The 12,873-nt window shown below is 39.2% G+C and overlaps 1 protein-coding gene across 5 annotated transcripts in view; it reads left to right on the top strand.

The window, feature by feature from the left end:
- The first annotated feature begins 533 nt into the window (after positions 1-533).
- Positions 534-12,873, top strand: part of STYX (serine/threonine/tyrosine interacting protein) — a 47,767-nt gene continuing 35,427 nt past the window's right edge. For all 5 annotated transcript variants that reach the window (XR_002314511.2, XR_002314513.2, XR_002314510.2 and 2 more), the window contains exon 1: positions 534-880. Coding sequence is in view for 1 of the 5 variants with exons in the window: in XM_020897346.2 (XP_020753005.1) it covers positions 824-880 (57 nt within the window). In the remaining 4 variants the exon portion in view is untranslated. The remainder of the gene's footprint in view (positions 881-12,873) is intronic.

Below are 12,873 nucleotides of genomic sequence, written 5' to 3'. Positions count from 1 at the left end.
TTTTCCAGTTGTCATAGTCCCAGGTATTGTTAAAAGTACACCGTTTCGATTTGCTTAAAAGTGATAGTATTTTATTCTCTGTGTAGCATTACATAATTTTCAGGTGAACTCTTCATTACTCTTGGTACCTCACCACAGATTGCGCAGGATTCTCAAGAGGGGAGAAAACTATAGTTTCCTTTCGTATGCCAGTTTATGGTGACTAGGATGTCTTCCCGATTCTTACACCCAAGTAGGGATTTGCGTTGGATCCGGAAAGGGCAGAGTTGTTTCAGATTATCCCACTGCCTTTCCCAGGACCGTCCTCCGTTCTCCCTCTTGCGGCAGCCCCACCTCCTTCACACCCAGCGAGCTCCCGCCCGGGCGCCTCCAGGGCCCCGCCCCCCCGCGTCTGCGCGCTCGCGAAGGGGCGGGGCGGCGGCGCGCTGACACCTGGCGGCCGCAGTGGGGGCGGGCCGAAGGCAAGCGTAGGCTGGGATTGGCTGGGGCGGCGCGGGGACGGCGGGGAGGGGGAAGGAGGGGAGACGGTTGTAGGGCTCGTGTTGGTGCTAGAGCCTGGGCGGCCTGAGGGGCGCGGAAGCACGGGGGGGAGGAAGACGGCAGCAGCATGGCGGCCGGGTACGAGCCGCCCAACCCTCTTCCCGGCTGTCGCCGCCGGAGTCGTCGGGACCCTATAGTCTGCGTGTGTTCGTTGTAAGCCCGCTGCCTCCCGGTCAGTCCTCGGGTCTACCTTTCCTTTCACCGCCACTGCCTGCCCGAGGGTCGGCCGGCGGGTAACTCCCACTCCTACCCGGCCCCACCCACAAACCCGCGGGCCAGGACCATGGAGGACGTGAAGCTGGAGTTCCCCTCGCTCCCACAATGCAAAGAAGACGCCGAGGTGAGTCTGTCAGTGACTAACACGCACAGGCCTCTGTGGCTCTTCGCCGAGGGGCGGACCCCAGGCTCCAACCGTCGGAGCCTTCACCTACTGGTAGCCCTGTTGCCTCCTGAGGGCGTCTCGGGACCCCGGGGCGGAGTCTCGCGCTTTGGGGCCGTCTACCCCTGCCACGGCTTCCTGAGTTCCTCTTCCCTTCCGGAGACTCTGGGGCCGGGTCTGGTCTACTTACTTCAGTCCTTTTTCCCCCTGATTCGGCGCGAGGACTTACTTGAAGTAAGGTTACTCTTTTATTGCCAAGGCAATGCAAGGATATGTTTTTAATCTCATTTTGAGGGATAATCTTTGGTGTCATCGATGGACTTGTGGGACACATGAGCCCACGTGTGGAATTGATGTGGGGCCTGAACTTGGAAGTGTGCCTTCAACAAGTTCCCGAAGTAGTTGGTTTGATTTGATTTTTGGTGTTTTTGAGGCAAGCCGTGATCATCAGAGTAAAATGTCACGAAACTAACTCATTTGAATCTGAAAACTTCAGTCAGAAAACTTGCCCTTTGGAGGGAAATTAATATGGGGAATAAAATTCTTTATAACTTGGTCTCCTGATTTCTAACTCGGGGTTCTTTTTATCCCACCTACATCTTCCCTCCCTAAAGTGTGTATTGAGTTTTCCCGCATCTATTCCTAGTTTAAAATACTTTATGGTATTGGAGACTACTAAATTAAAATTTTTCTGAAGATTGAATGCACTCTAGTAGTCTCAAGAAAGAAATGTTTAATTTCTACTTTTAAGAGATCATTCAGTTTATGGCAGGTATTCATTCTATTGATGTCTTTTGTGGTTCACTTTTTTTTATCTGGGGGGATTATTTGCTTGTGATGATAATCCTCGAGAATTTCATGTTTTAAGAGTAGACTCAAATAGGGGAAAAAAAAGGTAGAATACAGGTTAGGTTAAAAATGATTTTATACTTTTTTCTTTTATATGGACTAAAGTGAATGCTTTTATATCTTTGAAATGATTCAGTAATTTCAACACTAGGCAACCTTAGAAATAATGTAGAGCTTTCCCACTTTTAAGATGAAGAAATTGTAGCTTACTAAGAATAAATGGTATTCCTAGTGCACCTAGTTCTCCTCGTTCTTAATTCATTGTCTTTTTAAATTCTTCCCTGTTCTAGTTTTAATAGTTCTAGTTTAAAATGTTTACGACTTTGCATCTAATCTCTTATTGTATAAATAATATATCTTATCCTTGCAAAGATTGTAAAAATCTTAGTGAGGAATACAGCTTACTTCTTTCCTACTTGCTGCTTTCCTGTGTTGGAGAGAAGTAATACTTAACCCTAGTACATAATGATGTTCATATCATCTACTGAAAGCCAGTTTGTTCCTTATTCTGTAGCATTGGTTGTTTGTTATCTCTCAGTTACAAGTGACAGAAACCAGAGGAGCTTAAGCAAGAAAGAAAAGAAGTAACTAAATCCAGAAAATTTGGGAGTGCAAACTGGTCTCAGAGACTTGACTAGACAGTATTAAAATGTAGCAGTACTGCCCCTGCCATTCATTAATGCTTGTCTCTATTTTCTGTCAAGATCTGTTCTTTTTCTTGGGCTTCTCCACAGGTATGAAGTTTAGCCATCAGTTGCTTGAAGATCAGACCTTTAGAGCATTCACATTAAGGGGGAAAAGCACCTTTCTGTAAGCTTTAGTGTTTAAAATCTAGTGGATTGGCTTATCTTTGGGATCAGTCAGGAGAGTCAGAAAGTCGTGAATACAGTAAAGGATCCAGTCTAGGTCACATACTTCCTGGGCTAAGGGGACTAAAGTTTATCATTGGTAGCCCTCCCACCAAGCTGATAGGAGCATTTCACAGAAGATGGAAGATGCTTTCTGGCCAGACAGAACTATAAATAATCATAAATAGGGTATCTAGTTGATTACACATGATAAAGTGACTAATATAACAATGTTAATTTTTTAATTTCCAGTGAAATATGTAAAGTGGCAAACGGTCTTAACACGGTTATGGTGACCAGCCAGCATAGTTTTTTCCACATAGGAAGCACTCCCAATCACATTCCAGTCTTGCTTAAGTAAAAAATTCAAGTACAGTGATTTCAGTGAAGACTGTTAATGATTGATGTAATCAGGATATGATAACTTTATGATCCTGTCACCTCTATAAAAATATTACTTCCAAGTTTCTTGAAATACTGGATAGAGCACTCTTCCCAGGATGGTTGCTAGCAAAAATTTAGATCAGCTTGCAAAAAGATTGTCATTCCTTTAAAATTCCTGTAATTTCCCGTTGTTTTGAGGATGAAGTTCAAACCCTTAATGTCATCAGCATGGTCCTGTGTGAACTGGCATCACTTGCCTCTCTCAATTGTGTTATGAGCGACTCTTCCCCTTGCTCCATTTGGGCCCTATCCATAGTCACCTTCTCTCTGTTTCTGGAATGCTTCTATGTTTTTCTCCCTACCTCAGGAGCTTTAAGCTACAATTTTCCCCTGCCATGACTGCCAGCACATTCCCCTTGGCCTCTCCTGATTAATTACTTACTCTTGGGCTCGATCCCACTTGAGGCATCATTTCTTCAGAGAAGCTTTTCATGATTTTGCCATTTCCTTGTGTCCGCTCTCCCATCTCCAGATTAGTTCAATCCCCGGGTTTCTAAGCTACTGTAGCACTTGTTGGACTTCCCCAGTGGCTTAGCTGTAAAGAACCTGCCTGCAATGCAGGATATTCAGGTTTCATTACTGGGTTGGGAGGATTTCCTGGAGAAAGAAATGCAACCCACTGCAACATTCTTGCCTGTGAAATCCCGAGGACAGAGGAGCCTGGTGGGCTAGAGGAGTCCATGGGATCACAAAGAGTCGGGAATTACTGAGCAAATAAACAACAAGAGTAGGATCACTCAAGGAACTTTTAAAAAATAATCAAGCCTGGGCTTTTCTGAGTTAGTTGGTTTAAGATGGAACTAGATAATTCCAGTGGCAGTTAGGTTTAGAAATAACTGATTTGGAAGCATCTTACTTAAATACATCTCTATTTTCCATATCCACCCAACCCTCTCATTTTTAAAGTAAAAATCTCTTTTTTTTTCCCATTTATTTTTATTAGTTGGAGGCTAATTACTTTACAATATTGTAGTGGTTTTTGCCATACATTGACCTGAATCAGCCATGGATTTACATGTATTCCCCATCCCGATACCCCCTCCCACCTCCCTCTCCACCTGATCCCAGTGCACTGGGCCTGAGCACTTGTCTCATGCATCCAACCTGGGCTGGTGATCTGTTTCACCCTTTATAATATACATGTTTCGATGCTGTTCTCTCGAAACATCCCATCCTCACCTACTCCCACAGAGTCCAAAAGTCTGTTCTGTACATCTGTGTCCCTTTTTCTGTTTTGCATATAGGCTTATCTTTCTTTTTTTTTTTTTTTTTTTGAATGTGAACATAGCTTTTCTTGATTTTTTTTTATTTTTTATTTTTTTAATTTTTTTTCCATTTATTTTTATTAGTTGGAGGCTAATTACTTTACATCATTACAGTAGTTTTTGTCATACATTGAAATGAATTAGCCATGGATTTACAGGTATTCCCCATCCCAGTCCCCCCTCCCACCTCCCTCTCCACCCGATCCCTCTGGGTCTTCCCAGTGCACCAGGCCCGAGCACTTGTCTCATGTATCCAACCTGGGCTGGTGATCTGTTTCACCCTAGATAATATACATGTTTCAATGCTGTTCTCTTGAAACATCCCACCCTCGCCTTCTCCCAGAGTCCACAAGTCTGTTCTATACATCTGAGTCTCTTTTTCTGTTTTGCATATAGGGTTATCGTTACCATCTTTCTAAAGTCCATATATATGTGTTAGTATACTGTAATGGTCTTTATCTTTCTGGCTTACTTCGCTCTGTATAATGGGCTCCAGTTTCATCCATCTCATTAGAACTGATTCAAATGAATTCTTTTCAATGGCTGAGTAATATTCCATGGTGTATATGTACCACAGCTTCCTCATCCATTCGTCTGCTGATGGGCATCTGGGTTGCTTCCATGTCCTGGCTATTATAAACAGTGCTGCGATGAACATTGGGGTGCACGTGTCTCTTTCAGATCTGGTTTCCTTGGTGTGTATGCCCAGAAGTGGGATTGCTGGGTCATATGGCAGTTCTATTTCCAGCTTTTTAAGAAATCTCCACACTGTTTTCCATAGTGGCTGTACTAATTTGCATTCCCACCAACAGTGTAAGAGGGTTCCCTTTTCTCCACACCTTCTCCAGCATTTATTGCTTGTAGACTTTTGGATAGCAGCCATCCTGACTGGCGTATAATGGTACCTCATTGTGGTTTTGATTTGCATTTCTCTGATAATGAGTGATGTTGAGCATCTTTTCATGTGTTTGTTAGCCATCTGTATGTCTTTGGAGAAATGTCTGTTTAGTTCTTTGGCCCATTTTTTGATTGGGTCATTTATTTTTCTGGAGTTGAGCTGGAGTTGCTTGTATATTTTTGAGATTAATCCTTTGTCTGTTGCTTCGTTTGCTATTATTTTCTCCCAATCTGAGGGCTGTCTTTTCACCTTGCTTATAGTTTCCTTTGTTGTGCAAAAGCTCTTAAGTTTCATTAGGTACCATTTGTTTATTTTTGCTTTTATTTCCAATATTCTGGGATGTGGGTCATAGAGGATCCTGCTGTGATTTATGTCAGAGAGTGTTTTGCCTATGTTCTCCTCTAGGAGTTTTATAGTTTCTGGTCTTACATTTAGATCTTTAATCCATTTTGAGTTTATTTTTGTGTATGGTGTTAGAAAGTGTTCTAGTTTCATTCTTTTACAAGTGGTTGACCAGTTTTCCCAGCACCACTTGTTAAAGAGGTTGTCTTTTTTCCATTGTATATCCTTGCCTCCTTTGTCGAAGATAAGGTATCCATAGGTTTGTGGATTTATCTCTGGGCTTTCTGTTCTGTTCCATTGATCTATATTTCTGTCTTTGTGCCAGTACCATACTGTCTTGATGACTGTGGCTTTGTAGTATAGTCTGAAGTCAGGCAGATTGATTCCTCCAGTCCCATTCTTCTTTCTCAGGATTACTTTGGCTATTTGAGGTCTTTTGTATTTCCATACAAATTGTGAAATTACTTGTTCTAGTTCCGTGAAAAATACCATTGGTAGCTTGATAGGGATTGCATTGAATCTATAGATTGCTTTGGGTAGTATAGTCATTTTGACAATATTGATTCTTCCAACCCATGAACACGGTATATTTCTCCATCTGTTTGTGTCCTCTTTGATTTCTTTCATCAGTGATTTATAGTTTTCTATGTATAGGTCTTTTGTTTCTTTAGGTAGATATACTCCTAAGTATTTTATTCTTTTTGTTGCAATGGTGAATGGTATTGTTTCCTTAATTTCTCTTTCTGTTTTCTCATTGTTAGTGTATAGGAATGCAAGGGAGTTCTGTGTGTTAATTTTATATCCTGCAACTTTATGGGCTAGGTCAGGAATCTAAAGGAAAGAGCTTACTCTGAAGAGGACCTTTTTTGGGGGGCGGGGGAGGTGAGAGAAACTATAATACTACTTTTTCTGTTTTGTGAAGTGTCCCAGCTCAGGTATAGTATTCTGATTTTTTTTTTTTTAACTGCCCCAACCTATTGTTTAAACAGTCCTCTTGGTATTTCCAGTCGTTATTTTCAACCAGCCTAAGGCTGTATCCTTTGGTACATTTATTTGTTTCTTGGTCTTTGAACATTTTTATAGCATTTTTTCTGTCCCCTAAGTGTGATTTTATAGGTCATGTAATTGCATATGCTTGAGAAGAGAGCCTGAAAGATGTTTTAATATGTGGTATCTTCTAGCTCATATGGATTGAAGGATTTTCACGTGTGAATTCCCATCAGAAGCATGGTGTGTTTCACAATTAAGGATAGTTTGGCTTAACTGGCTTGCTTTGGTTTGAGAAACGTAGTTGGACTGCTTGGCTAATCAGCAGAGTTTGGGAAGTTGATTCTACTAATTAATTACAGGAGTAACAAAATACATCATATCAGTTATAATGAGAGTCTGCCTTATTAATACTTCCATCTCTAAAGAGATGGATTTTTGAAACAATGTGGGCAGGCTGACATTAAGATTGAGTGTGATATGTGTAAGACTTGGTTATTAGATACATATTCAGACAGATACATGTCTGGTAGAGCAACACTGTGAGCGTAAATGACTTTGAAAGTCCTGATCTAAAGGCAGAATTGGTAGACAAGGCAAGTTTAAGATTTGTTCTGTAGGTAGTAATCAGGCTAGATACACAAAGAAGATAAACTCCTGAGATCAGGATCTGATGCTGGCACCAGGAAATGCTCCAAATGAAATTTTCTATGAGAAAAAATGTTCTAGGTTTCAAAGGAGCAATGCCTGTTACAACAAGTCATGTAACAGGTGAATAGGAGTAATTTTTGTCTGTCCAGTGAATAGGAGTAATTTTTCATTCTCGTCTATACAGCTTGCTTCTTACTCCTTTAATATCTCTTCTGTAAATACAGCATACATGTTCTACCAAATACAACCTTTTTTTTCCTTCCATTTATTTTTATTAGTTGGAGGCTAATTACTACCAAATACAACCTTATGAGAAGCTCAAAATTTATTTGAAGCCTCTTGTTTCACTTAAAAATTCATGTAAATTTTGACTTCTACTCCATATGTTCATGTTTGTTTTAACATGAATGTTCTAAGTTAGTGGTCTGTGAAAATATTTTTTTCCTCGAGGGGGTTGGGGGGGTGGAATTTATGATAAAATTGACACACCAGAAAGAAGCACATGTTTATCCTGTGGCTTTTAAGTGCCATCAGGTATATTGTCTTGTATTCCCTGGAATATATGTACACCACTTCTCTATATATGTTCCTCTGTTTTTCTTCTTTTGTTACACATAATGTAGAGATTTCAGTTTTGGTAAATTCAGAGGTACATATTTCTTTAATCACATTCTTTCTTACAACTCAAGTTTTTTCAAGAATATAAGGCTGCTAGAGAATCTTTAAAAAAAAAAAAAAGGTAAGATTCATAGAGTCTGGTGCCATGAATCTCCTCAGAGAATATTCTGTGCAGGTACTGTGCTCAATGGATAAGGGTTCTGTGACTAAGATGACAAAAGTATTTGACTTGTTTAAAAAATTTTCAATATAAAAAGTTTATAATGATAAGTTATAAAAGCAGATAAACATTCAGTTTGTACAGTTTGATTACATTTACCCCTCTACTGGCTTGTAAATTATATACTTTATTCTATTAATCTCTATAAGCTAATCATAATCTTATGTAGTCTATATTTGTTAAAATATAACTATATGTTTGCTTATAGTTCCTTCTTACTTTGAGAGACTGTATAGTGTAGTGATGAATAGAATGGACTCTATAGTCAGACTACTTGAACTTGAAGTCAGGTTATATAGGCTCTCAGTGCCTAAAATAGAAATGTAAAATAGAGACAGCAGTACTTTTTCTTCAAAAAAACATATTTTAGATGTTCTTTTAATAAGAGTCTGCTGGTAGTAAACTCTCTTTTTGTTTGTTTGTATGGAATTGTCTTATTTCATTCTTGTTCTTGAAAGATGATTTTCTCAATATGTATCCTAGACTAACAATTATTATTTCACCACTTTGAATGTATTACTCTTCTGTCTTCTGGCATTCCATTCTTATAGTTGAGAAATCAGAGTCAGTTGAATTGTCTTTTCTTTATATGTAACCTGTCTTCTTTGTCCGGATTCCCTCTTTTTTTTTTTGATAGAGATAAAACTTACATAGAGTATAATGCAGATATTATGTACAGTCAGTGAGTTTTGTTAAATATATACACCAGTGTTTAGTGTGTCTATCAAGATACAGACCATTTCTCCCAACATAGGAAGTTATCTCATGTTTCCAAGCAACCCCTACCACACCCTATGTTAGGCAATGAATATTATGATTTCTATAACCATAGTGTAGTTTTGTCAGTTCTTGAACTTCATATAAATGGAATCATGCAGAAGAGACTGTTTTGTTTATGACTTTTTTCACTGATCATACTATCTGTGAAGTTCATCTCTGTTGTGTTTATGAGTTGTTGATTCTTTTTTATTGCTGAGTACTATTTCATTGTATGAGTATACTATGTATAGACATTTGGGTTATTTGGGGTTCTGATGAATAAAGCTGCTTTGAATATCTTTGTACAAGTCTTTTTGGTGGACATATGTTTTCATTTCTCTTTGGCAAATCTTTGTTAAGAATTGCTCAATTAATAGAGTAGGTATATTAGTAGTATTTCATTTTACACTCCTGTCAGCAGTGTTTGAGAGTCCCACTGGCTCCACATCAACACTAACATATATAGTACTGTCACTTTTTAACATTAGTCATTAGTGGGTATGTAGTGGTTTTAATTTGAATTTCCTTAATGACTGACTAATGATGTTGAGCATGTTTTCATGTGATATTGGCCTTTTAGTTACCTTCCATGAGATGTCTGTTCACTTATTTTCCCATTTTAAAAGTTAGGTTTTCACTTTATTGTTGGTATTTTGTATTTTGGATACAAGTCTTTTGTTGGATATATGTACTAAAAATATTTTCTTTGAATTTGTGGCTTGATCTTTTGTTTTCTTAGCAGTATATTTCAGTTGATCAGAATTTTTTAATTTTCATGAAATCCAGTTTACTAAATTATTTTTCCTTTGTGCTTAGTACCTTTTGTGCCCTCTTTAAGACGTTGTTCCTTTTCCCAAGGTTCCTTTTCCCAAGGTTCCAGATATTCTTCTATGTTCTCTTCTAGACATTTTATCATTTTTGCATTTATGTTTACACACAAACACACATACTGTTTTTTCATTCATTCAGCAATTATTGAGTGCCCACTGGCTTTCCCAGGTGGCATTAGTGATAAAGAACCCGCCTGCCAATGCAGGAGATGGAAGGTAGGTTTGATCCCTGGGTTGGGAAGATCCCTGAAAGAGGAAATGACAGCCCACTACAGTGTTCTTGCCTGGGAAATTCTGTGGACAAAGTATCCTGGCAGGCTACAGTCCATCGGGGCTGTTGAGAGTTGAACACAGCTGAGCTCCTAAGCACACAGCAGTCAAGCATTCTTTGGGTCAAGTCTCATAGATCCACACAAAGCTGCACCTTGTGTGTCAAGCACTGTCATCAAGTATTGGAAGTAGATTACAGTGATGAAGACACACGAGACATTTATGTGTGTCTGTGTGTGTGCACACATGTGCATGTGTGGTCAGGATTAAAATTTATTTTATTTTCCACACATTTATCCAGTTACTTCCAGCATCACTTGTTGAAAGACTTTTCTTTCCCCATTGACTTACATTGCTGTCTTTTCAGGAAAATTAATTGGCTGCATATATGTAGGTCTTCTGGCCTCTATTCATGTTTTCCATTCTTCTATTTGCTTTTAGTCTGGGAAAAAAAAAATCTTTCTGTGTTTCCTATGCTGAGCAGTTTCCTCTTTTCCTGTTTACCTGTGCATTTCTTTCCCTTATAGGGCTGCCTATTTCTAAGGTACCTTTAACTAGTTTTGGGAAATTCTCATTAATATTGTGTGTAATATTTCTCCTTTATTTTCTCACCCCTCCTTCTAGAACTTAGATTCTATGGATGTTAGACCTTTTAATTCTATCTTACCTCCTTTTAATTCTATTTTACCTGTCTGTTAACTACTCATATTTTCCAACTCTGGATTTAGGTCATTTCATTAGTTCTGTTTTCTAATTCACAAATTCTCTGTTTAACAGTGTCCTTTCTTCTGTTTAGCCTATCTGATGACTTTTCATTTCAGTTGTACATTTTCAGTTCTACATATTCCTTCTGGGTCTTTAAAAAATTGACTTCTTAATTTTTGGTCATACTTAAGGGTACTGTCATAGTAAATGTTTTATCATATCTACAAAGACAGCAATATTTTTTGTTGTTGTAATTAATATCTGAAGTTTTTGTGGATGTGATTCAGTTGTATGGCTTCTAATATTAGCTCATTTCCTCCTCTTTTTTTTTTAATGAATTTTTAAATTGTGAGTTCTTAGAACTTAATTTTTGAATTATTTCTGATTTAGGTTTAGGGTATGTTCCTCCAGAGAGAAAATGCATTTACTTCTCCCAGGACACTTATCTACTCAGGACCATTTGACATTAAATTTTCACTTGGTCTCACGAGTGAAGAAGGTCAGACTTGTTAAGAAGACCCCATCCCACTGTTACCATCACCACCTACTTAGACCCAAAGCTAGGAAAGGCAGGGGTACTCATTTTTATGGGGATGAAGTAAGCTTCTACTCCCTCCAGTGTGTCTTCACTAAAGGTGTTGCTCTTTGGGGACCCAGTGTTTTGGTTATGATCTGGCTTCCCACTTTGAGCAGGTCCTAGGCTTTCTCTCAGGTGCGGTGCCATTTAAAGTAAAAACATGGTGAGAATGTGGAACAACTAAAACTCCCATCCATTGCTGGTGGGAGCATAAATTGCTTTTGGAAAACTTTTGACAATGTCTGGTAAAGCCAAATATAGGCCTACTCTGAATGTCTGGTAAAGCCAAATATAGGCCTACTCTGATTGTCATTTAATTGCCACTTATATATCCAAGAGAAATAAATGCATATGTCCATCAAAGGGCATATAAAAGAGTTTTCACAACACCTTTATTCATAATTGCCAAAACCTAAAAGCTACTTAAATCTCCATGAACAGGAGAATGAGTCAGTTGTGACTGCACAGCAATAAAATGGCATAAACTACTGACATACACACAGCATAGATGAATCTCATAGACATTAGGTTGAGATAAACCAGACATAAAATGGTATTGCTGTATGATTCCATTTTGACTTTCCTGGTGGTTCATTAGTAAATAATCCTACCAGTGCAGAAGATGAGGGTTTGATCTCTTGGTGGGGAAGATTTGAAGAAGGGACTGGCAATCTATTCCAGTATTCTGGCCTGGGGAATCCCATGAACAGAGGAGCCGGGTGGGCTCTGGTTCATGGGGTCACAGAAGAGTTCAACATGATTTAGTGACTAAACAACAAATGATTCCACTTACATGAAGTTCCAGGATAGACATAACTAAAATCTGTACTGATAAAAGTCAGCCTGAAGACAGGAGATCCTGACTGAGAAGAGGAAAGAGGGAACTTTCTGGGATGATGGAAATCTCCATCTGAGTTGTGATCTTATGGGTAGGTATATTTGTAAAAGTTGTTTGAGCTCTACATTCAGATTTGGTCACTTTAGCACTTCATTCTTACATACTTCCATTTTAAGAGCCGACTCACGGGAAAAGACCCTGATGCTGGGAAAGATTGAAGGCAAAAGGAGAAGGGTGTGGCAAAGGATAAGATGGTTAGATAGCATCATCAACTCAATGACAGGATTTTGAGAAAATTCTGGGAGATACTGATAGTGAAAGTTGCTCAGTCACGTCCAACTCGTTGAGACCTTATGGACTATACAGTCCATGGAATTCTCCAGAATACTGGCGATTTGCCTGCAATGCGAGAGACCTGGGTTCAATTTCTTGGTTGGAAAGATCCTCTGGAGAAGGGAAAGGCTACCCACTGCAGTATTCTGGCCTAGAGAGTTCCATTGACTGTACAGTCCATGCCGTTGCAAAGAGTTGGACTCCACTGAGTGACTTTCACCTTCACTTTCTGGGAGATAGTGGAGGACAGAGAAGCCTGGCGTGCTGCAGTCCATAGTGTCACCAAGAGTTGGATGTGAGTTAGAGACTGAACAACAGTGCTGGCCTCATAAAATGAGTTTGAAAAGTGTTCCCATTTTTTTTTTGGAAAAGGTTGTAAAGGATTGATATTAATTCTTTGAATATTTGGTTGAATTTACCAGTGAAGCTCTCTGGTTCTGGACTTGTTTGTTGGAATAATTTTGATCACTAATTCAGTCTACTTGTTGTTTCTTCAAATGTTAGTACTGAGTTTTAAAAC

Source organism: Odocoileus virginianus, chromosome 6 (genome assembly GCF_023699985.2).
Source record: "Odocoileus virginianus isolate 20LAN1187 ecotype Illinois chromosome 6, Ovbor_1.2, whole genome shotgun sequence".
In the NCBI taxonomy this organism is placed as follows: domain Eukaryota; kingdom Metazoa; phylum Chordata; class Mammalia; order Artiodactyla; family Cervidae; genus Odocoileus; species Odocoileus virginianus.
The sequence above is the reverse complement of the archived record's forward strand: the minus strand, read 5'-3'. Positions and strand labels throughout refer to the sequence as shown.